The sequence below is a fragment of the Phytophthora cinnamomi genome (assembly GCF_018691715.1).
Source record: "Phytophthora cinnamomi strain GKB4 chromosome Unknown Contig120, whole genome shotgun sequence".
Classification (NCBI taxonomy): Eukaryota; Oomycota; class Peronosporomycetes; order Peronosporales; family Peronosporaceae; genus Phytophthora; species Phytophthora cinnamomi.
Window position 1 is genome coordinate 92,022 of NW_027151053.1, and position 23,482 is coordinate 115,503.

Here is a 23,482-nt window from a genome sequence, read left to right on the forward strand (position 1 = left end):
AGAAATTTTCAAAGCATGTTGACGTGCATTTTGACGTAAGTCGGCGCCTTTCACTTCGTGCCTGCTAGATGAATCGGTGCGATTCCTCTGAAATGGAGAGAAGAAGATTTCTTGAGATCTGCCACTGCACAGGGTTCTTGGCGCTCAGTCCACCCACTCCGCATTTTGCGCTCAAGCACTCAAGTGTCCTGCAATCCTGCAACCCAAGGCCTGGAATCCGAGATGATCAAACGCTCGATCCTCGCTCTACTATTGGTGCTGGTGGCAGTCCTGAGTTGTGCCCACGCCGATGATGCAGCTCCCCATAGTCTGGAGGATCTCCCGCCTGGAGTGACCCTCGTCGGCGACCAGGAACCGATCCCAGCTTCACACAAGGAGCAGTTGGACGAGCAGTTCGGACCCCGCTTCTTTCCAGGCGGCTTCCGCCGCCGCTTTCGATTCCCGTGGGTCGGTGGCTTCCGCTACGGCTGGCGCTACCCGATCGGCTACTGGAACACGTTCGGGCGCTCCATCTTCGGCCCGAGCTGCCTGTTTCGCCGCGAGTTCGGTGGCTACTTCTACTGCTAAGCTGCGGTAAAATTGCTGCTGGACAGCAAGGCTCTACGAAAAGGAGACCTCTTCAAATGACGCTGCTGAACGAGAGGTAGCGGCAGTTCTAGCATTCCATAATTGAAAACAAAATGATTTGAGTTTGTGCCTGTTGTTGTCTTGTTAATTCAGTGTTATCAGCTTGATGTTACGGCGGGCAATCACATTTTCATCTTCCAGCCAGCAACGGGTTCGGTGTCTTTGGAGATGCTTCACTGTTGTTGTTGTCTTTCATATTATCGTACTCTGGCTGCTCAACGAAGCAGCCAGAGCTCACCGAAGCAGCCAGAGCTCACCGAAGCAGCCAGAGCTCACCGAAGCAGCCAGAGTACGATAATATGAAAGACAACAACAACAGTGAAGCATCTCCAAAGACACCGAACCCGTTGCTGGCTGGAAGATGAAAATGTGATTGCCCGCCGTAGCATCAAGCTGATAACACTGAATTAACAAGACAACAACAGGCACAAACTCAAATCATTTTGTTTTCAATTATGGAATGCTAGAACTGCCGCTACCTCTCGTTCAGCAGCGTCATTTGAAGAGGTCTCCTTTTCGTAGAGCCTTGCTGTCCAGCAGCAATTTTACCGCAGCTTAGCAGTAGAAGTAGCCACCGAACTCGCGGCGAAACAGGCAGCTCGGGCCGAAGATGGAGCGCCCGAACGTGTTCCAGTAGCCGATCGGGTAGCGCCAGCCGTAGCGGAAGCCACCGACCCACGGGAATCGAAAGCGGCGGCGGAAGCCGCCTGGAAAGAAGCGGGGTCCGAACTGCTCGTCCAACTGCTCCTTGTGTGAAGCTGGGATCGGTTCCTGGTCGCCGACGAGGGTCACTCCAGGCGGGAGATCCTCCAGACTATGGGGAGCTGCATCATCGGCGTGGGCACAACTCAGGACTGCCACCAGCACCAATAGTAGAGCGAGGATCGAGCGTTTGATCATCTCGGATTCCAGGCCTTGGGTTGCAGGATTGCAGGACACTTGAGTGCTTGAGCGCAAAATGCGGAGTGGGTGGACTGAGCGCCAAGAACCCTGTGCAGTGGCAGATCTCAAGAAATCTTCTTCTCTCCATTTCAGAGGAATCGCACCGATTCATCTAGCAGGCACGAAGTGAAAGGCGCCGACTTACGTCAAAATGCACGTCAACATGCTTTGAAAATTTCTCTACGTATTTGTGTCGTCTAGATCTCAGCACAAGCACTCAGGATATGATTATCGTAGAAGGCTGATTGTGTTCGATGCCAGTATCTGGGATATCTGGCACAGCTTTCATGCGTGCAGGGTAATTATTAAGTAAGTAAGTAAGGGTGAGTGGAAGCATTGATGAAGCATTGTTCTTTCGGAGCCAATGCGAGGCTGCATCCGAGGTGGTGTCCGTTTGTGATGTGAAGGATTGCGAGAGGAAGCGAACATTGTCTGGAGACCAGGACTTAAGATTGCGATCCTGTGCATGTCCCGGAGTGTGTACTGCAGCCTCTCATCTTAGGATATACTATCGATATTTTTATGAAACGCCGAAGTTCATTGTGGCGTCAAATGACGCGAGCACAGCTTGCAGAGAAGGAGAATGTGAAGGCACTGTGCAAAAAGCTGGAGCACAAGTCTTGGCTGAAGGGAGGGAAAGGGTCTCAGTTCAAATTCGAGGAATATATGGCTGGAAGGGCAAGACTTTGGAAGAGCTGAAGCTAGACCCGACGCACATCCGCTATGCGCGCTTTGATGACTGTGGCGAAAGCCCAACAGAAGAAGAGCACTGTCCATACTGTGTGGATAAAGCTGATGAAGGAAGCGAAAAAGAAAGCGGCCAAGTAAAATACTACGTAGTACAACTTGACCATAGATTTCTATAGCGGTTTTCCTTTCAAAGTATGGTTGTTGTTGAACGACACTTTGTTTACGGTTGTTTTTCGTTTCGAGTTGTTGTACGAACCATCGCATTTTCACACTGCTGAGAACACGAACGCATTGTGGACTCGAAACATGCATGGCTATTGTCGTACTGTACTTTAAGTACTATTCAATAGACTCGTTTTATGCCAAGTCGCAAGCATCGCCTGAAGCTGACAATTTCCTAATTCCGACGAAACGTTTTGCACAACCCGTCACTGTATTGGATGCTTGTATACTCAGATGGCGGAGCTGTTTGCAGACGGACAAATACCACGAATTTTGCAGTTGTCGCATCTTGGCCCGCGTGGGAGACAAATGGTCTGACCAAAGCCGACGAGCAGAGGGTTGATTGGGCCCCAGTGTTCCTTCGGCAACCAGTCTTCCAACTCCTGCAGTCCACAACATTAAACGATAAATCTCGGAAGCTCAAAACCAGTACATTATAGGACGTACTGCTCGCGTTTTCTCCGGGTCCTGAGACTTTGGGTTGTTCTTGTTCCACGTTTTCACCCACTTTAGTCGATTAGAAATCCTATGCACGTGCGTGTCAACGCAAATTCCCACGGTGCTGCGTTTGAAACAATAAAGGTTAGCATCCCAACCTGGAGCCAAATAACATACTACTAGAAGTGCAGCCGTACTTTTTCCATGCACAGTTCATGACAAGCGTCGACATCTTCGGCCCGACTCCGGGCAGTGCGACGAGTCCCTCGTACGTGTTTGGGATATCGACAATATCATTACCTTCAACCTCAGCCTGCTTGGTCAAAATCGCAGAGGTTTGCTTGATGTACTTTGCCTTGTGGTTGAAGAAACCAACAGGTCGAATGAGCTGTGCCAGCTCCTGCTGGTCGATCTCAAGCATCGATTCGACAGTCAATCCTACGCAACACAACCAGTGAACTTTTGAGCTAGAGATCACGGCAATTTTGTCGTACACAGCAAGACACACCATGCTTAATGAGGCGGCCCATTGCCGCGGCGTTCACCGGGTCTTTGGTTTGACTGCTCATCATCGCCGCTATCAGCACGTGGAAGCGACACACGTGTGGCGGAAAACTCTCGTCGAAGAACACCTGGCAATCGTAAGCAGAACAACTCAGAGACCCTCTTCTCCATTGCAACTTTGCAACCAGCATCGGCCTCACCTCACAGCCATACTTGTCCACCTCCGCGTCCTTGTTCGCCCGCATCTCTTCGATGCCGCGCAGGATCTCCCTCCAGCCACTGGGCTCCTGGCGAGGCACGCGCTCTTTTATCTTCTTGGCTCTCTTTTTCGGGGTCGGAGGTGCAGCGTCTTGCTCGACCTTTTCAACCTTCTCTCGCTTCACGCCGACGGATTCTTGGGCTTTAATGCGACGACGAGACGGCCGCGAGGTGGACGGCTGTCGCTCCGCTTCCACCTTCACGACCACGGGCTTGCTCTCGAGGCTGGCATCCGCGTCTGCCGGACCACTGCTGCGTAGACGCATCCCTGTTAGTCCTGGTACAGCGGAGTCTGAGCGGTTAGAGGTGGAGAGAGCTCGTCGGAGAGATTGCCTCGCAAAGACTCTGCGCATCAATAAAATGCACCACCACAACAGTAGAGTGTAGGGTTTGACTACTGTATTTAGTTAGGGTTTGAAGAGGTAGGTGATCACGATCACGGCGCTGTTCGTACTGTAACGCGCCATACGTAATGCAGCAGCCTGGGCATCTGCATCTCTGGATTGGCTCTTCGTGAATCGCGAATTTAGATGACGGAGACTGGCGTCGCGTCACTCGCCGATTCGCCATCCAGTACGCAAGACACGGGGAAGAAGAAGGGATGCGACGGAACTTGGCTCGGCTGCTGCTCGCGGCTGCCCTCCTCACAGTCGCGAGCGAGGCACTCTCAACGGTCACCGATGAGGAGCAAGCCCAGATTTCCGAGCTCGGTGAGGAAGTAATCATCAGACCCAAGAGGCTCTTAAGAGCAGTCAGCAAGATTGATGAGGACGAAGAGCGGGCCATTTTAGGAGAGCAGGTGCTGCTGAAGTGGAGCAAGCTCGCCGAAAAGCATAATTTGCAAACCCTTTCGAAGAAACTGGCGGACAAGGCCTGGCTGACTGGAAAGAAGGCGGACCACAAGGCATGGCTGAAAGCAGGGAAAAATCCACAGGACATATTCAAGGAATACGGCTTGAAGGGGAAGACCTTGGAAGAGCTGAAGAAAGATCCGAGGTACGCGCGCTACGACGGGTTCGGCGACGCGTGGTTGAAAAAACAACACAAGAAGGGCACTATCCATACTGCTGATAATTGGATAAAATTGTGGAACGAGCAGCAGAAGAAAGTCGCAGGGTAAAATTCGCGGAAATGACATGTACAAATTTGTATAGAATTGCTTGCTCCTGTTCGTTAAATTGTTGCACGCGAGAGTCGGATACGGTTGTCGTTGGCACATATCGCACACGCTACATGTATCGCATCGTTGACAAGAAAGAATACTACACTGAACGCTTTCCATGTTCGGCATATTCTGGTCAAAGACTGGGTCTTTTACTGGGACCGGGTATAAACCCAGCGGGATACCCGGTAGATGGTGAAATACCCCTAACTGCGCGAATAAGTGGTGGTTCTCTGAGGAGACACATCTTTCTCGAGGCAGCAAGCATATCGTGATTAAATCGATCTCCCAGCAAATCACGGTTTTTTCAGCGTGTAGCTGTGTGTTCTGCCGATTTACGTAGACTTTTCCATGTCCACATACAATACAAAGTCAAAATACCAGTGTAAGTGTGTCCAGTGCTGCCTGCACACTGACGAACCCCAGTTAATGATCTCGACCGGTACGCTGGTGACTGGACAGATGCCGAGATGTGTCCTCGCATGCTAGCGGGTTCATATTCGCACCAATTCAATACCATGTCTGTGCATTACCACACCAAGCAAGCAGTATGCCCCCTCATACTTCGCTCAGAACCCTCGCCTCTACGTGTTGATCTCGCTCCCTATCGAACCAGTGCATGCTCGAGTCGATGCACTTGGATAAGATCGAAGGGTAGCGAGCGTAAGCGCGTTACAGTTGGCATTGGAGTGCTCAAGTGCAGGAGTTCGTGAAAAGCGTGATATTCAAATAGTTACATTGCCTCTCTTGAGCGATTGATTTGCACACGAAAAACCATAGATTATCCCGAATTGCCTAGTCTTTTGTAGGTTAATAGGTCCCTCGTGCGATTTGGCATGGTCTCGGGAGGATCTATACTTTATCACCAAAGATGCGATATTTGCCGAGGTGCCGACCAACTCCCTAGATGACCTACTGTATGTTGGAGAGTTTAGATCACCGATTCCCTGAGTGTAAGGCGCACTAGGGTTTACAATTACAATGTAGCGGTGGTGGTGATGATGTCGTGCTCGCACCAACCCAGTTTAGTTAGGTACAAACAGTTTTCTCACCACAAAAGTGCGTATCATCGAGATTTGTGCTTCTCAAGTTTGCGAGTCTCAATTTTATAAAATACATATAATAATTAATAATTGCATATTAATAGGTAAATATTACTTCGAAAAATGAACAATACATATTGGTGTACGCCACACTATACATTTCTTTTGGTCATTTGCGGGTCGCACCTGACAGGTGACGAAGGATGCCGACGGCGAACAAGGGCGTGCTCGTCAAATGGTAGGCGCCTTGGCCTCTTGTGCTCGCGACGGATGCACAAGATACGGCGCTCGCGTTTGCCTCCCTCGCGGTAACTTTAGCTGTCTCTGACCCACGAGATATCGTCTGTATTTCGCAGCGACCCGGCGACAAAGCAGTATCTGCTGCATCTCAACGAGACAGCAGTGCAGGTCAGTGCTTTGGGGCTGATTTATTTATTATTATTACTTATTTTCACTTATACCGACTGTGTATTTTGTGAACTTTTCATAATTGGCAGCAACGTTTTGTGATTGAAGATCTGGACGACAGGCACCTATTTATTGTGCCGGACCCGAAGGTCATCGCCTTCATCGAGAAGAAGATGGACGAGTGGAACGAGAAGAACACATACCAGCCACCCACGCAATAATAGGCCAGATACAGTCCCTTCGCTTACTGTGCTTCGAGGATATACAGCTCCAGCACGGACAAGAAGGACGAATGCACACGGTGGCTACGTAGGCGAGTTCTATGATTCATAGAACATGGATCTGACGGGACAATCAACCGGTAGTTTCGTTTTCGTTGAGGCAAAATTGCTTGACTCAAATGTTGTGTCTAAGCTTACGTGTGTGGTTGGTAACCTTCTAACGGGAGGAGATCAGTGGGTTGAGTAGAGGACTCCCTTCTTGACGACGTGCTCGATAGGAGGGTCGCCCATTTCGTAGATGATCTGCTCCCACTGGCTCGCGCGCATCAGCACCAAGTCTCCCTGCTTGCCGACCTCCAGACTGCCGTGAGTAGCCGAGCGGTTGATCGACGCAGCAGCATTGATAGTGGCGCCCACAAGCGCTTCCGTCATGGTCATGCCGAACTGCACACAAGCCATGTTCATGGTCAACGCCATGGAGAGGCAGTGCGCGTTCGGATTGTAGTCACTGCCGAGAGCCACGGGGACACCAGCAGTGATCATGTCACGAGCCGGAGGGTTGGGCAGCTTGAGGATGAACTTGGTCGTCGGCAGCAGCACGGCGAACACAGGCTCCGGCTTGTGAGCGGCCATAGCGTGGAGATCTTCGGGCGTCAGCATTTCACAGTGCGAGATGGCACGTGCGCCGAGATCGGCAGCCATGGTACCGGACTGCATGGGGTGCATCTCGTCTCCGTGGAAGTTGATCTCCAGTCCAGCCTTCTTGCCCGCCTCCAAGATACGACGGGTGTCGTCATGTTCAAAGACGCCCTTCTCACAAAACACGTCGATGAACTCGGGGGAAATGGCGCCGTCCTTTTTGGCCTGCACAAGTGCAGGAATCTGCTTGTTCACGATGTCTTCAGTGGCCGCGGCAGCCGTCATTCCGTCCGGAACGGAGTGACCGCCCAAGTAGTTGGACACAATCTCAACTGGGTGGGCGTCGTCGCCCGTCGAGGCCGCGTGTAGCACGCGAAGCATCTTGAGCTCCGTGTCGGTCTCCAGTCCGTATCCGCTCTTGGCCTCGATGAGCGTCGTGCCAGCACGCAGCATGCGGTCCAGTCGCGTGCGCAGCAACGCCGACAGCTCGGCCTCCGAGCTCTTCTTCGTGTGGCGCACCGTGTTGTTGATGCCGCCGCCGCTCTCGTGCACCTCCATGTACGTGGCGCCTGCGAGCTTCATGGCGAACTCGTTGACGCGGTTGCCGCTCCACACCGGGTGCGTGTGCGCGTCCACGAAGCCGGGCAGCACCACCATGTCGCGTGCGTCCACGTCCTCCTCGAAGGTCACGGGCTGCGGCTGCACGCTCAGCCACTCGTCCACGTCCGCGGCGGGGCCAACGGACGCGATCTTGCCGGCCAGGTCCACGACCAGCGACGCGTTCTCGAGCACGGCCAGGTCCTTCTGGGCGGCGCCGGCCTTGAACGGCTCGCCGTGGGCGCAAACTTGCACGATCTGGCGCGCGTTGGCGACCCGCAGACGGAAGGAGCTCATGCTGACGGCAGGTTGGGCAGACAACTGCTGGAAGGAGGCAAAAGCGCGAATGGTGCATCAAATCCGCAGGACGGCAAGTACGTGTACCCATCCGTGAGGATGTTGAAGGGCGTCTAGCCAATCAGAGATATTGATCATCATTCCAGCCAATGAAGTTCTACGTCCAATCAATTGCGTACTTCAGTACTTTCGCAAATTATCGCATATGGCCCATCCCCTTTAACTACTGATATGGAGTCTAAAGTGAGACATAAGTACTGACCGTATGTTAATATGCCGTCAAGATGGCTACAAGTTCAACAGCAAGCAATCGCAGCACGACCATCGCACTCCTGCTTTGGCTGTCCATGCGCTCAGCGCTCATTCGCTCTTTGCGCGGCTCGCCGACACCTCTCCGCTCTCGCCTCGCGCTCCGAACCCACTCCGCACTGACCATGCAGCTGCCGCAGTCCTCCGCCGCGTACGTGCTGGCGCCCGAGCTCACGTGGACGGGCGAGCAGTTCGAGCGCGACGTGCACGTGTTCGTGGGCGCCGACGGCCTCATCCAGTCCGCCAAGCGCCCGGAAGACGCTGTTACTGCTGCTGCTGCCGAGGTGCACAAGCTGCCGGGTCGCGCGCTGCTGCCCGGCATGGTGAACGCGCACTCGCACGCGTTCCAGCGCGGCCTGCGCGGCCTCGGAGAGACGTACCCCAAGAACTCGGCGCAGAGCAGCTTCTGGACGTGGCGCGAGGAGATGTACAAGCTCGTGGGCGGCATGAGCGAGCAGCAGATCTACGACCTGACGCGCCAGTGCTTCTCCGAGATGCGCGACGCCGGCATCACCAGCGTGGGCGAGTTCCACTACTTCCACCACGGCCGACCGGGCGAGGGCGAGGACGGACACGAGTTTGCCTACGACGAGACGGTGCTGCGCGCTGCCAAGGACGTGGGCATCCGCATCGTGCTGCTGAACGCCTACTACGAGCACGGCGGCTTCCAGCGGGCGCCGATGGTGGAGTCGCAGAAGCGCTTCAAGGTGGACTCGCACGACAAGTACTGGAGCCAGATGGACGCGCTGCAGACCAAGCTCGCGGATGTGCCGACGCAATCGCTGGGTGTAGTGGCGCACTCGATGCGTGCTGTGGAAGTGCCCGACATTGTCAAGCTGCACGAGGAATCGGTGCGGCGAGGACTCGTGTTCCACATTCACCTCGAGGAGCAGACGAAGGAGGTGGATGACTGCAAGGCAGCGCACAATGGAGACACCCCCATGGCGCTGCTGCTGAAGAACCTCAAGATCGACGAGAAGTTCACGGCCGTACACTGCACGTGGACCAAGGCGGACGAGCTGAAGCAGTTTGTGGAGAAGAAGGGTAACGTCTGCATTTGCCCGCTTACGGAGGTGAGGCTTTGGTGGTTGGTGTTTGACAGGTTTGGCACCTGTGCAAATTGCTGACGCCATTTGGTGTTCATGTAGGGCAACCTGGGCGATGGCTTCCCGTTCATTGCGAGCTGCTCGGACCGCGTGTGCCTTGGCACGGATTGCAATGCCCGCGTGGATATGTGCGAAGAGATGCGCTGGTTGGAGTATGCACACCGCCTGCACGAGAGCAGGAGGGGTGTATGCACTGATGCCACGTCGGAGACGGACCTGGCGAAGCTTCTGTTCCGCTATGGCACGAAGAACGGTGCCGAGTCCCTGAACCTGCAAGTGGTAAGTATCTGTTCTACGAGAACGGTTTTATCGTGGTCCCAACAAATTGACACTTTTGTTTTCATGGCGTGCAGGGCGAAATCAAAGCGGGCTACGCCGCTGACTTCGCGCTGGTTGACATCGAAGAGGAGCAGCTGAAGTTCTCCACCCCGTCGTCCCTTATGGGTGCGTTCATCTTTGGAGCCAACGGATCAAGTGTGGTGAAGGCAACTTCGGTGAACGGAAAGTGGTGTGAGACGGTCTCCGAGAAGGTCAAGTCTGCTGCGTCTACTACTGAGGGCGATGCCTCTGCTGTCTCCGACGAGCACAAGGCTCAAATTGAGGCTGCTGCAGCACTGGCGGATGTCAACAGCGACGACGTTGTGAAGCTTGCGATCGGGCTGAACAGTATTGTTTCGACCTCCGGGGATGAGGCTGCTGTGGGTCAGGCAATTGCCGACTGGCTGACTGCTCGAGGATGGCGTGTACACATGCAAAAGGTTCCTCCTCAGGCGGACGCTGCAGTGAAGGCGGACAGGTTTGTTTGGCATCGACTTACCACGCACCTAGAGTTGAACCTATGGACTTATCGTGTTTTTGCATGCGTTCAGGTACAACGTGTACGCGACCCGGAGTGACAGCAAGACGCCGCGTCTTCTGTTTAACTCGCACATGGATACTGTTCCGCCGTACCTTCCTCCTCGGATCGACAGCACGACGCTGTATGGCCGCGGTGCTTGCGATGCCAAGAGTCTGGTTGCTGGACAAATGATCGCGGCACAGAAACTTGCCGAGGCTGGTTTTGGTGACGACGTCCAAGTTCTCTTCGTCGTGTCGGAAGAGACCGACCACAGCGGCATGAAGAAGGCAAACGAGTTGAATGTGAACCCTGCCCACATGATCGTCGGTGAGCCCACCGCCCTGAAAATGTCGAAGATGCAGAAGGGTGTCCTCAAAATTCAGCTAACGCAGGAGGGTGTTGCGGCGCACAGTGGCTACCCGCACTTGGCGACTCGGCCATCGATCCGATGATCGATGTCCTGTACGACCTGAAGAAGGAGAGCTGGCCGACAACCGAAGAATACGGTAACACTGATCTCAACATCGGTTTGCTCAACGGAGGCCAGGCTGCCAACGCGTTGGCTGAGCAATCTTCGGCGATGCTGATGTTCCGTTTGGTGACTGAGCCTGACGTCATTTACAAGCGCGTTGAGGTAAGATAGCTACCAACCATGTCTGAAGATGTGTAGTTACTAACTGGTACACTTCTACTTCCAGGAAATCGTCGCTGGGCGCGTGGGCATGAAGCTCTACACGTCCAACCCTCCCGTGCATCTGACAACCGTGGAGGGCTACGACACGGGTGTTGCGTGCTTCAACACGGATGTGCCGTACTTTAACTTCGACGGCAAGGCATATCTGGTTGGGGCTGGTAGCATCACTGATGCCCATTGCCCGCGTGAGTTCATCATGCTGGAGGACTTGAAGAGCGTGGTGGACTACTACTTCACGCTGGGCAAGCGCTTGATTGAGGTGGGCAAGTAAGAAGAGTGCAGACCACACATATATCTTGTTTAGAGAGAAGAGCGTACGAGCAACCAAGCCTAAGTGGGAGTGTGTATCGAAGCCGTCTGCTTTCTAAATGTCGACCATTTCGAGGGGTTCAGCCGTCGGTGCAGTTGTATCATTGGATTGACTTGTATCGGGTGCCTCGTTGTCAACTGCCCGAGGGGATGGCAATTTGAATGAGCTTGTGGATCTGGGAGATCGAGTGCACAACACAAATGGACCGCGGTGCCTCGAACGATCTCCGCTTCCGGAGAAAAGGCGTCGCAGCCAACTCGTCTGCAGTATCTGAGCCGTGTTGCCGTCGACGTGTTTGTTCACCCCCTTCTGGAAGTGCCAGTCGTCATCAAGTCGATACGAGTGTGGCGGATCTTCAGCGTCGGGAGCAGTCTCATCGTTGCTAGCATTGAGACCCTTGAAAACCGCCGTTTGTCCGTAGTCTTCGCACGGGTCTTCAACATCCTGCAGCCGGAATGCGCGAAAAGTGACTCGACGGTAGTGTACCCCACCAGAAGCCAGGGATGGAAGTAGTGCGCTCACAGCCATATCGATCGCTATCGCGTCCACATCGGTGCAGCTTACACGGCGAACGTCGATGTCACTACTGAGTGATCGATACAAGCGATATAAATCACCGATGTATGGCGCACTCAGTAGCAGCTTCTGCTCAAACTGTTTCACAGTTCCACCAACACTTGCTGAACCTTCCGCCCCAGCACTGGTTTCCATTGCGAAACGAGCTTCTTCACACTCACTAGATGACAACCGTCGAGTGCAAACCAAGTCAGTCACACGTAACTCGCCACCAATTTTCAGCAGGCTAAACGCCAGCTCCAGCATCGCGTTTTTGCTGGCAGGGAACTCTAACGACTGGATCGAGCAGTTGCAAATAGCGAGGTCTGCTTGGCCTTGCACGCCCTTGAGTCCGTCCGTTGATAAGGGCACAGACTGAGCCATACCACCGTACTCCCCCACGATGAACTTCATGTTGACAAGAGGCAGTCCCAGAGTTTCCAGACAGTAGCTTCCAGCGGCTTGCTCGGCCAAATACACGTTTGAAGGACTTGCGTCCACGCACGTAACAAACCCGTCCGTTCCTACCAGAGCCGCTGCGAGGAAGGCCTTTACGACACTTCCAAAGCCCACAACGGCTACTCGGAGCCCAGAAATCCCACCTTTAAAATCGTCCGCAGCTGAGCCCTGGCAGGAGCACGCGAGTTCGCGGATATTTGCAGGGACCTGCTCGAGTAGGGCTGTGGTGGCCGATGAGGATTTTGCCGGGGCTTGTTGACACCATTGGGCAGAGCACAGCGCTGCCCTCTTGGAAGGCGGTGGTGGCGGAGTAGCAGAAGTTGAAGGCATTGTCTCGCCATTCGCCGGCAGGTTAGCGGCCTGTTGGTCCTCAGATGGCAACATATCCGCGCCCCCGTTATCATCTGCGACGTGTGTAGCGGCGTCTGGAGTCGGTGGGTGAGCCGCACACTCTCCTTTCGTGCCTTCGGGCTGCGTCAGGCTCGGCAACGTCAAGCCTGCACTCCAGCCACTCAACGACCCCGAGTCAGCGCCAATTCCTTCTACCACCACCATTGTTTGCGGCTCGAGAGACCTGGTCGACACCCCGGCGGGTTTCCGCAGACGAATGCAATGGCGGTGCTTGAATCTCGCCAGCCACCCGACGGACAGCACCAGCATCTCATCCGACACGCCGTGCACCTGCTTGAGTCTCTGCGCCTCCTCCAGGATCAGAGCCTCCGTGAGCACGCGGCTTTGGCCTCCACCGCCTGCAGTCGACTGGTCCCCTGGCTGCTGGGGCTTCCTCGCTGCGTCTTCCACGGTGGAGCTCGACCCTCCGGCAGCTGTGGCGCTGTCCCCGCCAGCCAGATGATTGGTGATGAACTGCACCAGGTCGGCCTCGAAGGCCGGGAAGAGCGGGCGGCGGCGGCGCTTCATGTTGGGGTTGCGGGGCGCGTCGCCGCCCTGCTCGCCGCTGCGCAGCAGGCGCCAGTCCATGGAGATGATCTTGGACAGCGTGGAGCGGCCGCAGGACCAGCCGAACTGCGCCGCCACCTCGCGCCGCAGAGCCTCCTGCGACGGCACCAGCTCGCCGCGCGCCTTGCAGTCGGCCACCTTCTGCTCGCAGAAGCTCTTGACGATGGCCTTCTCGCGCAGAGTCAGCGCCGTGCGCGAGAGCTTGCGCTTGCCGCCGGCGTGGGCGGTGGCACTGGAGGCATCGCCGCTGCTGGGCGCTGGTGTGTCCTCGACGGCGTGCTTGGTATCGACGATGCCTGCCATATCGACTTGTAGAGGGAGCAGATTGAGGAGCATCTAATTATTAATACCCCCGAATTAGAGAACGAATTACTTTACCCGTGCACTTATATTGAGACCGCGTCGAACGAAATGACGCTTAACGCACGAATCGCGATTTAACCGGAGAGCGTTGTCTTGCAAAAACTATATAGCAACAGTTAAAAAAAACAACGAACGGCAATATCAAGCGGGCCTTAAAGCCCGCGAACCAGTTTCCAACCAATTTCGATTCCATTTTGTCATTTAAATTACGGTTTTGTCCATAACCTGCCGTTTAAAGATAAAAGCGCCCCAAACTCGAGGCCGGGGACATCGATTTTGTCCTTAATTTAAGGACAAAATTTAAGCGCGCGACACCGTAGCTTCCAGTGAGGTTCGCATTTTTTGCCACACGAATCGAGAGCTGAAGATCAGATAATACTAACGCTATTATAATAGTCGGACACGCCAGCCGATGATTGTGCCGCATTGCTTCAATGAAATAGCGTCCATGAGTCAAAAATGGTTTTCAGTCGGGCAGGAAGGCAGTGTTGATCGTGTTACGCGGAATGTGAAATGTTACCACACCAGCCTCGAAATACCCCCCCCCCCCAAATCCGAACCTTACGCTGGAGTCAATGTCTTCCCAGCATGGGAAGGCCTCAGATCAAAGCGAATCGGATCCAGATTTCCCCACTCCGCGCGCCACTCAATACCCAAAGTGCTGAAGTCAACACCGATGTGCTTCTGATAGCTTTCAAAGCTTCTGTCTGTGCCTAACGCATACTTTCCCACATGAAGCGGATTATCTCCCAGACTTTTAGCAGTCGGATCGGAATGCAGTAAGTGATTCACGTATCGAGCCGAGGCTGCGCGCCACTGCTTAGTTTCCTCGCCTTCCAACTCTTGGAAAACAGGACGATATGCCCGGGTCCAAAGGTGGTAAACGACAGCTTCAGAGGGAGTGAAGAAATCCCACCCGGAAGTCCAAAGTCGCGCAGCCATCGATGATTCCTCGCCGAAGAACAAGAATCGGAGTGATTCATCGTACGGTACTTCCTTAGTCACCGTAGTTGACGAGAATGCAAACCCAGCAGCCCAAAAAAGGGAAGGTACCGGCCTAAACAAATCAAAGACAAACTAAGTGAGTCCGATATACTAACAAAATAAACCGCGCCAACGTCAGTCTTATTCACCCACCCGGTTGACATTTTCGCAAGTATTTTGCTGGTTTGGCGCAGCATGCCGTGCTCATCAAACGCTGATGCACAGAGAAGCGTGGGGCGACACTCCGTCGAAGTCTACAGTTTAGAACAAAAACACACGGTTAGACCCATCACCAGAGACTCGGGTTGGCTGAAGTGGTAAAACCTTACCTCGTTTGGAAGTGTGTACCCTAGCGGATACGTCGTCAATATGGGCTTTGCTCCTGGACACTTTTCCAGCTCATTGATCAAGAAGCAGTCCCATCCGGGACGGAAACGCATGTGACTATCGATTTGTAGATAATACTCTTCATCCTGGCACAGTTGCTGTGCCTGCGCACGGGCCACACACGGGCCAGCAGCTTCACGATAATTTATCCGATGCACACGGACCTGAGACGCTGCATATTTTTTCTCTAGATACGTTTGGGTATCATCGTCGTCGTCCACCTGCAGGCAAATGCCAACGGAAATTCGATTAGGAAAACTCGCTTGTGCTAGCAAGTTGTCGACGGTGTGTCTGCATTCCGAGTCTCGATAGCTCGGAATTGCAACGAAAATCGAAGCTTGCTTTGCATGAACGGCCTGTTCTCCTGTGACCGAGGGTAGTGCGCGCGGGACAGCTATACCTGCGCTTCCTGCGGACACTTCCGTCGCCTTACCGTAGTACCAGATCGTCACAGCCTTGCGTTCATGATACGTCGGCAGCACTTCATGCTCGACGTCAAGACTTCGAAATACCATCAACGTATCAAGCTTGGGAGGGACATCCCAGTGGCTTGCTGTCAAGTGTTTCGAATCCTTCAAATGAACGCGAAGCTCTCCACCGTGGTCAGGTTCCCACTGGTCGTTCAGGTAATACACACACGTGACGAGGCGGACCAACCCATCCTTGGACATCACGCCCCGTTCATCTCGCTGTGCGTTCGAGTACGTGTCCAAATGCTTGACAAACCTAGCACCATCCCCTGGCTTAAAGGACACGACAACATGCACGGTCTAAGTCAGCAAAAATCTGCCAAATAAACCAGCTAGTCATAATTTTGCAGTGCTACGTACGAAGATAGCGAACTGTGTCGACACCACATTGCGCAAATCCAGCTCCGGCGACACCTTCTTGAGTCCATGCACCAATGCCTCCACCTGCCTGCGAAGACGCAGAACTGCAGGACTCGCACCCTTCTCCCCGTCCGCCGGGGTGTTCAGATCGCTCGGCGTCTGGATCCAAAGGATTTTGTCCCCACGCACCGATCGGTCGTTGCGGAGGTTCTCTCCGGCGCCAACTTTTGCCTCGTGGAACGCCTCACTCTGCGCCAGCTCCGTCAGGGCGTCTCTCACCGCCAGCGCGTTCTGCCGACCCAGGAACCCTTCCTTCACCACGAAACCAGGAGACTCGGGGTGCTTCAGAGCTGCGACAATAGCACACAATTAATTATTAGTGGCAGTAAAAAGCAACGCACAGCATTGCAATTTAGCGCACCAAAGAGCTCCGACGGATTGAGTGTCGGTGCACGATACGTGGGGTCCAGAGCGCTCGAAGCCTCCTGCTGCGTCTTCGGTTCTTTATTGGTTGTAGGGCTCTTTCGAGAGTGTCTGGATGATGCAGTGGAGGGCGACAGCTTGGCCCCCAGAGAGGCTTCCACCAGCGCCTGGAGCTGCGGCGACAGTGCGTTGAGCAGCGAGTTCGTCTCCATCGAAGCCAAATCTACTGTACCAATATGGTGGCACAACCTGTTCAACTCACAAAGTCTCACTCACTGATTGTGTGTAGTATTGCAGGAAAGTGTATTATACACATTCGTGGCTAGCCTCCCGGATCGTATTCTAGCTAGGTGTCCATCGCCCTTCTCCACAAGGAAGTCTAAGCAATGACTGTCTTCACACCAGGGACAACCCAGACGACCTTGTTCTTGACAGCCGCGTCCGCAGCGAGCTCGGCTCGGACGACTTCGACGGATTCCTTGAAGTTCGTTCACGACTCGAAGTGTAGCGGCACCATCTTCTCCGCGCCAATGTCGCGGGTCAGCTGAGCTCCTTGCGCGCCATCCATTGTGACCTGGACAGAACCCGTCGGCAGCGGAGCAACGGCCTTGCTGAGGTTCATGAGCGCCACAACAACGTGGTATCTCTTCGGGAGATCGCTCGCCAGCTCCGGAATGTACACCGTGTCGCCCGACACGTACACAACGTTCGGCAGGCCGTCTGCTTCGTTCACACCGAACGAGGGCGACTCGAGCACGAACCCCGTGCACTCCCCTCCAGGCAGATGCTGTGTGGGCGTTCCAGCGATTTTGAACTGCTTGCCGTTCAGCGTTATCGTCGTGGACTCCCACGGCGCAAGGCCACGAACGCCAGGGCGGGGGGCGAGGTTCTTGGCACCGTCCAGGGTGGTGAAGACGTGTCGCCCATTCAGCACTGTGCGGCCTGATGCGTCCAAGTTGTCAATATGGTCTTCGTGACTCAGGAGGATGGCATCGATGACGGGCAAGTCCTTGAGTCCGAGCGCGGGATCATCGGTCTTCGTGAGCACAAATCCGCCTTCTTGATTGAAGTCGCCGCTGTTGTCAAATGCAGGGTCGATCAAGAAGTTGACGTCGTCAATGGACAGGATTGCAGTAGCCGTGCCGATGTGCGTGACGCTGATGGTGGACTGGAAGGACGCTGACGGCATGGTTGGAGAGTCTTGGGTACCGGGTGTTACAGAGTAAATTGCGGAATGATGCAACACCAGCATCAGAGTTCGGGTTAGTCTCCAAAACCTGTCGGAGCTTTAATTAAACGCGGCCGTAATCGTATGTCTCAACAAACTGCTATGATATGGCCCATATTGTAATACTCAGGAAATGCGACAAACGAAATATAAGGTGACTCCCTCTTTTTGGATTATCGGTGTGTTTCGTAGGCGACACATGCGACGCGCTAGGATTGGTACTAAACAATTCACGCCGTCAAGTCGATCTCTCCTGCATCATGAAGACCCGCAGCGCGACCGATCAAGTTAAGGAGAACCTGACTTCAAGCACACCTAGCTAGTCGCTGTCTACCTCTAAGCGCGGCTCGGCTCCGCCCATCACTGAGCCCAGCTTGGCCTCGAGCGCCACCAACCGCAGATCGGCCTGGAGTGCCACCAAGTCGAGCTCGTATGAGAAATATGTTGCGACCTCTCACATTGGCTGCATACGACAATACCTATTGAACTCACAGCCCAGTGGGCTCCACCCCGGCCCAGACAAGATTATTCCGCATTTCGCCGAGTAGAGAGCAGAGCTAACCACAACAATAAAGCCAGCCTTTACTCGCGCATATCAAAGTCTCGACTGTCTGTGAGCTTAGAACAAGTACAGATTCTCATGGTTATGAGCCCAAACCAAGGAGGGCTGGGCAGCCATCGTGTTGATACTGTTCGGTTCCTGAGATTCGATGGGAAGAATTTCCTCGCGTACAAGGAGGGACTGAAGGCGGCGTTGAAGGCTCGCAAGTGCTGGAAGATCCTCGTCGGAGAGGAGACCAAACCTGAGCGGGATGGATCCGAGTAGGCGGCGAGGCGACGAAAGAAGTGGAAGACGAAGGTGCTGCTTCTCAACGACATTCTCACCAACACACTTGACGACGGGACTCGCGTGCGTTTGGCGCATTTGGAGAAGCCACAGGCCAAGTGGAGCGCATTGGTAGAAGATTTTGAGAAGAAATCGTTCGCTGTAGCTCTGTTCAAGCGTCGTGAGCTGTTGAATGTGGAATTTGATGGAGATAATGAATCCATTTGTGATTACATTCATCGTGTAGAGGCTATTCGTCAGGAGTTGACTCTCATGGGTGAAAACGTATCCGATCGTGAGGTGATTACTGCTTTACTGACTGGTCTTGGTGACAAATATGAAAGTATGGTTGAGACCTTTGTCAATCTCGACGATTACACCTTGCAGCAAGTGAAGGTGAAATTGACCAGCCGAGAAGAACGGATGAAGCAGGCAAAGTCGGTATCAGAAGCGCGGGCGAGGAAAAATGCTCAACCTCAGTCTGCGGCTGGATACACGCCTGCACCACAGCAGTCCCACGGCGAGAGTGCTTTCTATGCCCAAGGTAAAAAGCGGCGTTCCGGTGGTGGTGGAGATCGATGTGGACAACAGAAACGGAGACGAACAAATATTCAGTGCTGGAATTGCGGCAAGTGGGGGCACTTTGAGCGCGATTGCACTGCACCGAAGAGTGACCAATCGAAGAAAGGCAAGAAAGGCAAGGGTAAGCAGGCTACCAATGGACAACGCAATGACGACACCCATGACGACGTACCGGGATACTACAACCCTTACGAGGAGAAGTCCAAAGGCAAGCCAGTCCACATGATCGAGGTGGTGAAGAGTTATGATGATCTTTGCTGTACTAATGAATTGTCGACGATTGAGTCTGCTGATGGATTGTGTTTGCCGTTCGTGTTGGACAATGCATCAAGCGTAAATGTATGTGGATGCCGCGATGCATTCATTTCGATGACCGAAGACACAGTAACGGTGATGAAGTGGGTGGAGAAATCTACTACGCTGAAGCCGAAGTTCAAGGGTTTGGTCAGATTGGTAATGACTGATGCCATTACAAGGATGAAGGTTCCAATCACCGTCGAGTCTCTGTTTGTGGACGGCGCCACGAACCTCCTCTCGCAGCGGCTGATGTACGTGCACCACGGGTTCAAATCCCAAACAAGTGACGATCAAGAATCGATCACTTTGACAAATTCTACGATGAAATACACGTGGAAATTTGGAATTGTGAATGGTTTGTATCAATCAGTTGTGGAGATTCCGCGGCCATGCAAAGTGATGTCGGTGCTGCAGATTTCTACGAGTACGCCCTCCTCCTCGCTAAAGCTTTGGCACCTACGTCTAGCCCATGCGAACTGGCAGGCGATAAGGGAAATGGAAGCCAAGGGCTTGGTGGTGGGCATAAACTTGGGGCGTGAAGGCCGGAAGGCTAAAGGGGAGTGTTACGACTGCGATATGGCTAAAATGAAGCGCATGTCGTTTCGTAAAACAGCTCCCAAGAGGACAACGGTGCCGTTCAAGAAAGTGTACATGGATCTCGGCTTCATACAAGTACCGACCATGGAGGGGTACACTGTATACCTGCATTTGATTGATGAAGGCTCGAGATTTCAGTGGTACTATGGACAGCAGACTAAGGATGAGACTGTTGATCGCTTAAAGGATTTTCGGGATCTCATCAAGGCGAAACATCAGATGCTGGTGAGTGTGTTCCATTCCGACCAGGGCACTGAGTTTCTGAACACGACAATGGCCGAGCAATTGGCTGGTGAGTCGCTGCAAATTTTCTCGCATCCTCACACGCCAGAGGAGGCTTGTTTGATCGAGAAGGCACACGGCACATTGTTCAACAAAGTGAGAGCGGTCCTGTACAGCAGTGGTATGCCTAGCTTGTTGTGGGGCGAGGCCGCAGCGTACCTAATTGAAACAATAAACCGCACAAGTACAAAGGGCAACAAAGACCACTTGACCCCATATGAAAAGGTGTATGGCACGAAGCCAAGTGTGAAACACTTGCGCCCGTTTGGTTGTTTGGCTCTCAAGTTTGTGGATAAGGTTTATCGGGCTCACAAATTGTCGATGCGCGGTGCACCTACCTTGATGGTGGGTTACGCAACCAAGACGAAAGTCTATAGACTCCTCGATTTGACAAGTGGAGTGATAAGTGAGCATCGCCAACAGAATATTAAGTTCTACGAGCAAATAACGGTATCAAGCGAGTATGTTGAGAAATTATTGAACATTGTCTATCGCCAGCGGCGTCGACCTGATCTTGATAGTAACAAGTTGCCGTTTGTTCCGTTACCTGTTGTGGAGCTCCCTGATTCTGTTGAGCATAGTGATGATGACGCTGGGCACACGGAGACCGCTGTTCCAAGTGAGTTGAGCAGTGCGATGGGTGATGTGCGCGCGCAAAGGGAGGATGTGAATACTTCTGATAGCGCGGCACAGCAACCTAATGAGACGGAAGTGAGTCTAGAAGAAAAAAGACCGGCGCCAAAAAGAAAGCGTCACGTGCCTGTAGAGGTGAATAACCCGCGTCGTTCCCAGCGCGCGAAGAAGAAACCTGTCCACCTGAAAGATTTCATTGCGAGTGTGCTGAGCTCGTCTACGGCAGCAACTGCAATGATGGGACTGCATGTTCCAGTGACGTGGGATGAAATGATGGCCTCTCCCCAGTGTGCGAAGTGGCTAGAGGCCACCAAGGAGGAGTTTCTAGCGCAGCTGAAGAATGGGACTTGGGTCTTAGTGCCACGACCCGAGAACGCTCATGTACTCAAAAACAAATGGATTTGGGTGCTGAAGGAGAATGAACACCGCTTGGTAAGATACAAAGCAAGACTGGTAGTTCTTGACTGCCTACAAATTTGGGGATTGGAGTTTGACGACACGTTTGCTCCAGTGGTTCGTTTTGAGACACTGAGATTTGTGTTGCTCTACGCGGGATGACGCGTGCAGTCGTGAAGCAGTATGATTTTGTCACTGCATTCCTCAATGCACCCACCGATAGGGTAATCTTCATGGAGCAGCCTCAAGGGCACGTGAAGAGGGGCTACGAGGACTGGGTATGTCTCTTGAAGAGGAGTATATATGGCCTGCGTCAGTCACCGCGGAATTGGAACAGTGCTCTACACATTGCATTGGTGGAGTTCGGATTCCAGAGATGCTTTAAGGACGAGGCTCTCTACTGGATTCGTGTGGAGTCACGCCTCGTGCTCTTACCGATCTATGTAGATGACATTTTGCTAATTGGCTGTGAACAAGATGTGGAGTTCATAGCTAGAAAGTTGATGGCCCGATTTAATATGAAGGAGTTGGGTAATGTAAACTACCTGTTGGGATTGCAGATTGCGTACGACCCGGAGAGGCACGTGATCTTCCAGCAGACGAAGTACGCGCAGGACATCATGCAGAAGTTTCGCATGGATACTGCATATCCAGTGCACATTCCTATGACAACTGATGCGGTGAAGTTGCAACCAGCAACAGAAGGTGAGCACAAGCAAGATGAGTGCTTACCGTATCGCAGTCTAGTTGGGTGTCTGCAGTACTTGGTGAGTGGATCTCGTCCAGAGTTGGCGACTGCGATCCGGATTCTGAGCAAGTTTCTGGATAAGTACTCGGCGGTACACTGGAGAGCAGCCAAAAGAGTCCTTCGCTATTTGATTGGCAGTCAGGACATGGGGTTGCATTATGATTTGGTGGAAGCTAGGAAGAATGAGAAGCTGCACATTGAGGTCTATACAGATGCCAACTTTGCTTCAGAAGGGGGAGACATGAAATCTGTGAGTGGCTTTACTGTGTACTGCAATGGACAACTAATTTCGGTCAGAAGCTGGAAGCAAGACATCCTAGCAGAAAGCACATGTGAAGCAGAGTTGATAGCGGCCAACACGGGAGCCCAGGATGCCGTGTGGCTGGAGCAGTTGGCGGATGAGTTGCAGTTGCCGAGAGTGGGCACTGTACTCTATTGCGACTCTAGTAGTGCGCGTGAATTGATGAAACATGCTGATAAACACCGTCGTACCAAGCAGTTGCGAATCAAAGACCTCAAAATCCGCGAGTACGTGGCGAGGAACGGGATAACCGTGAAGCCTGTGGCGTCGAAGGAGAACGTCGCCGACATGTTGACGAAGCCGTTGCCTATTGAGATATTTAGGCGCCACCGTGCACAACTTGGAGTCCGTGCAATCGGAAGGGCAGCCATAGGCGATGGCAGAGCTTATGCTCGGGGGAATAAATAAGGCTGAGTAGCTGGATCCGTGGTGTGTTCACCACATGAGTGTGGGACCAGCAAGGAGACCCAGTTTGCAAACAGAAGAGAGCCCACAGACTGATGAGCATTACGCCACTTAGTGGTATGAGGATTTGGCATGGTTTGGAGCTCAGCGACTGGAAGGAAAGCCAGATCCGCGCATGAGTGTGCTAACACTATGCGTATGGATGGAAATTGATATTTTCAAACGGCCTGCATACTCGATGAAGGTACTGACGAGGTCTGTTTGTTTTGAATGTCTTGTGCTGTGCTTGAAGGGCTTCAGATCCGTGTCAGTGTTGATGTCGAGAAGAGAGTATGAGAAATATGTTGCGACCTCTCACATTGGCTGCGTACGACAATACCTATTGAACCCACAGCCCAGTGGGCTCCGCCCCGGCCCAGACAAGATTATTCCGCATTTCGCCGAGTAGAGAGCAGAGCTAACCACAACAATAAAGCCAGCCTTTACTCACGCACATCAAAGTCTCGACTGTCTGTGAGCTTAGAACAAGTACAGATTCTCATTGCTCGGCCTCGAGTGCCACCAAGTCCAGCTTGACCTCGAGCGCCACCAACTGCAGCTCGGCCTCGAGTACAACTGAGTCCAACTCGACCTCGAACGCCACCGAGTCCAGCTTGGCCTCGAACGTCATCATGGCCCCGGTCTCCGTTGAGTCTGTATCGCCTCGTACCCCACCGTCGAGCAGTCCATCTTCAGCACCTTCGACGTGCAGCGGTGACGCGTACCCTTCAGCCACTAGCTTGGTGGCGTCCCTCTCCCCCTCAATCGGCCAGCTCACCGTCGCCTTGGGCTGCTGCGCAAAATGGGAGTGAAACAAGAGAAGTCACTGTGCACGATCTAAGGGATGCGTGCGTGTCTTCCAAAACACAGCACGCGTATCGAGGT

General features: G+C 53.4%; 11 protein-coding genes across 12 annotated transcripts; 5 read left to right on the forward strand and 6 right to left on the reverse strand.

The window, feature by feature from the left end:
- Positions 1-222: 222 nt before the first annotated feature.
- On the forward strand, positions 223-567 carry IUM83_08870 (Thioredoxin, nucleoredoxin; the record flags this gene model as incomplete). The annotated part of the gene is made up of 1 exon (XM_067933266.1): positions 223-567. One exon carries the CDS (start codon positions 223-225, stop codon positions 565-567), a length of 345 nt encoding a protein of 114 aa, XP_067781146.1.
- A 615-nt stretch (positions 568-1,182) lies between these two features.
- Positions 1,183-1,527, reverse strand: IUM83_08871 (Thioredoxin, nucleoredoxin; the record flags this gene model as incomplete). Its single annotated transcript, XM_067933267.1, has 1 exon — positions 1,183-1,527. The coding sequence occupies one exon, from the start codon at positions 1,525-1,527 to the stop codon at positions 1,183-1,185; it is 345 nt and encodes a 114-aa protein (XP_067781078.1).
- A 1,184-nt stretch (positions 1,528-2,711) lies between these two features.
- On the reverse strand, positions 2,712-3,947 carry IUM83_08872 (endonuclease iii--gpd superfamily base excision dna repair; the record flags this gene model as incomplete). The annotated part of the gene is made up of 5 exons (XM_067933268.1): positions 2,712-2,864; positions 2,929-3,043; positions 3,117-3,357; positions 3,428-3,551; positions 3,624-3,947. 5 exons carry the CDS (start codon positions 3,945-3,947, stop codon positions 2,712-2,714), a joined length of 957 nt encoding a protein of 318 aa, XP_067781077.1.
- Positions 3,948-4,282: 335 nt separating this feature from the next.
- On the forward strand, positions 4,283-4,801 carry IUM83_08873 (putative secreted RxLR effector protein; the record flags this gene model as incomplete). Its single annotated transcript, XM_067933269.1, has 1 exon — positions 4,283-4,801. The coding sequence occupies one exon, from the start codon at positions 4,283-4,285 to the stop codon at positions 4,799-4,801; it is 519 nt and encodes a 172-aa protein (XP_067781076.1).
- A 1,288-nt stretch (positions 4,802-6,089) lies between these two features.
- Positions 6,090-6,515, forward strand: IUM83_08874 (general transcription factor iih subunit 5; the record flags this gene model as incomplete). The annotated part of the gene is made up of 3 exons (XM_067933270.1): positions 6,090-6,124; positions 6,243-6,294; positions 6,384-6,515. The coding sequence occupies 3 exons, from the start codon at positions 6,090-6,092 to the stop codon at positions 6,513-6,515; spliced, it is 219 nt and encodes a 72-aa protein (XP_067781075.1).
- Positions 6,516-6,746: 231 nt separating this feature from the next.
- On the reverse strand, positions 6,747-8,048 carry IUM83_08875 (Imidazolonepropionase; the record flags this gene model as incomplete). Its single annotated transcript, XM_067933271.1, has 1 exon — positions 6,747-8,048. One exon carries the CDS (start codon positions 8,046-8,048, stop codon positions 6,747-6,749), a length of 1,302 nt encoding a protein of 433 aa, XP_067781074.1.
- Positions 8,049-8,395: 347 nt separating this feature from the next.
- On the forward strand, positions 8,396-10,753 carry IUM83_08876 (Formiminoglutamate deiminase; the record flags this gene model as incomplete). The annotated part of the gene is made up of 4 exons (XM_067933272.1): positions 8,396-9,430; positions 9,506-9,742; positions 9,817-10,259; positions 10,333-10,753. The coding sequence occupies 4 exons, from the start codon at positions 8,396-8,398 to the stop codon at positions 10,751-10,753; spliced, it is 2,136 nt and encodes a 711-aa protein (XP_067781073.1).
- A 17-nt stretch (positions 10,754-10,770) lies between these two features.
- Positions 10,771-11,266, forward strand: IUM83_08877 (Formiminoglutamate deiminase; the record flags this gene model as incomplete). Its single annotated transcript, XM_067933273.1, has 2 exons — positions 10,771-10,935; positions 11,000-11,266. The coding sequence occupies 2 exons, from the start codon at positions 10,771-10,773 to the stop codon at positions 11,264-11,266; spliced, it is 432 nt and encodes a 143-aa protein (XP_067781072.1).
- A 172-nt stretch (positions 11,267-11,438) lies between these two features.
- IUM83_08878 lies at positions 11,439-13,579 on the reverse strand (the record flags this gene model as incomplete). Of its 2 annotated transcripts, none has more annotated exons than XM_067933274.1 (2): positions 11,439-11,534; positions 11,609-13,579. In XM_067933274.1, 2 exons carry the CDS (start codon positions 13,577-13,579, stop codon positions 11,439-11,441), a joined length of 2,067 nt encoding a protein of 688 aa, XP_067781080.1. The 2 variants fall into 2 exon arrangements, with proteins under 2 accessions (XP_067781080.1, XP_067781081.1); XM_067933275.1 differs by lacking the exon at positions 11,439-11,534 and having other exon boundaries at positions 11,965-12,041; positions 12,094-13,579.
- A 1,061-nt stretch (positions 13,580-14,640) lies between these two features.
- Positions 14,641-16,475, reverse strand: IUM83_08879 (c transferase; the record flags this gene model as incomplete). The annotated part of the gene is made up of 6 exons (XM_067933276.1): positions 14,641-14,696; positions 14,777-14,877; positions 14,953-14,972; positions 15,175-15,753; positions 15,841-16,190; positions 16,262-16,475. 6 exons carry the CDS (start codon positions 16,473-16,475, stop codon positions 14,641-14,643), a joined length of 1,320 nt encoding a protein of 439 aa, XP_067781079.1.
- A 278-nt stretch (positions 16,476-16,753) lies between these two features.
- Positions 16,754-17,452, reverse strand: IUM83_08880 (Zn-dependent hydrolases of the beta-lactamase; the record flags this gene model as incomplete). The annotated part of the gene is made up of 1 exon (XM_067933277.1): positions 16,754-17,452. The coding sequence occupies one exon, from the start codon at positions 17,450-17,452 to the stop codon at positions 16,754-16,756; it is 699 nt and encodes a 232-aa protein (XP_067780992.1).
- Between the last annotated feature and the right edge of the window lie 6,030 nt (positions 17,453-23,482).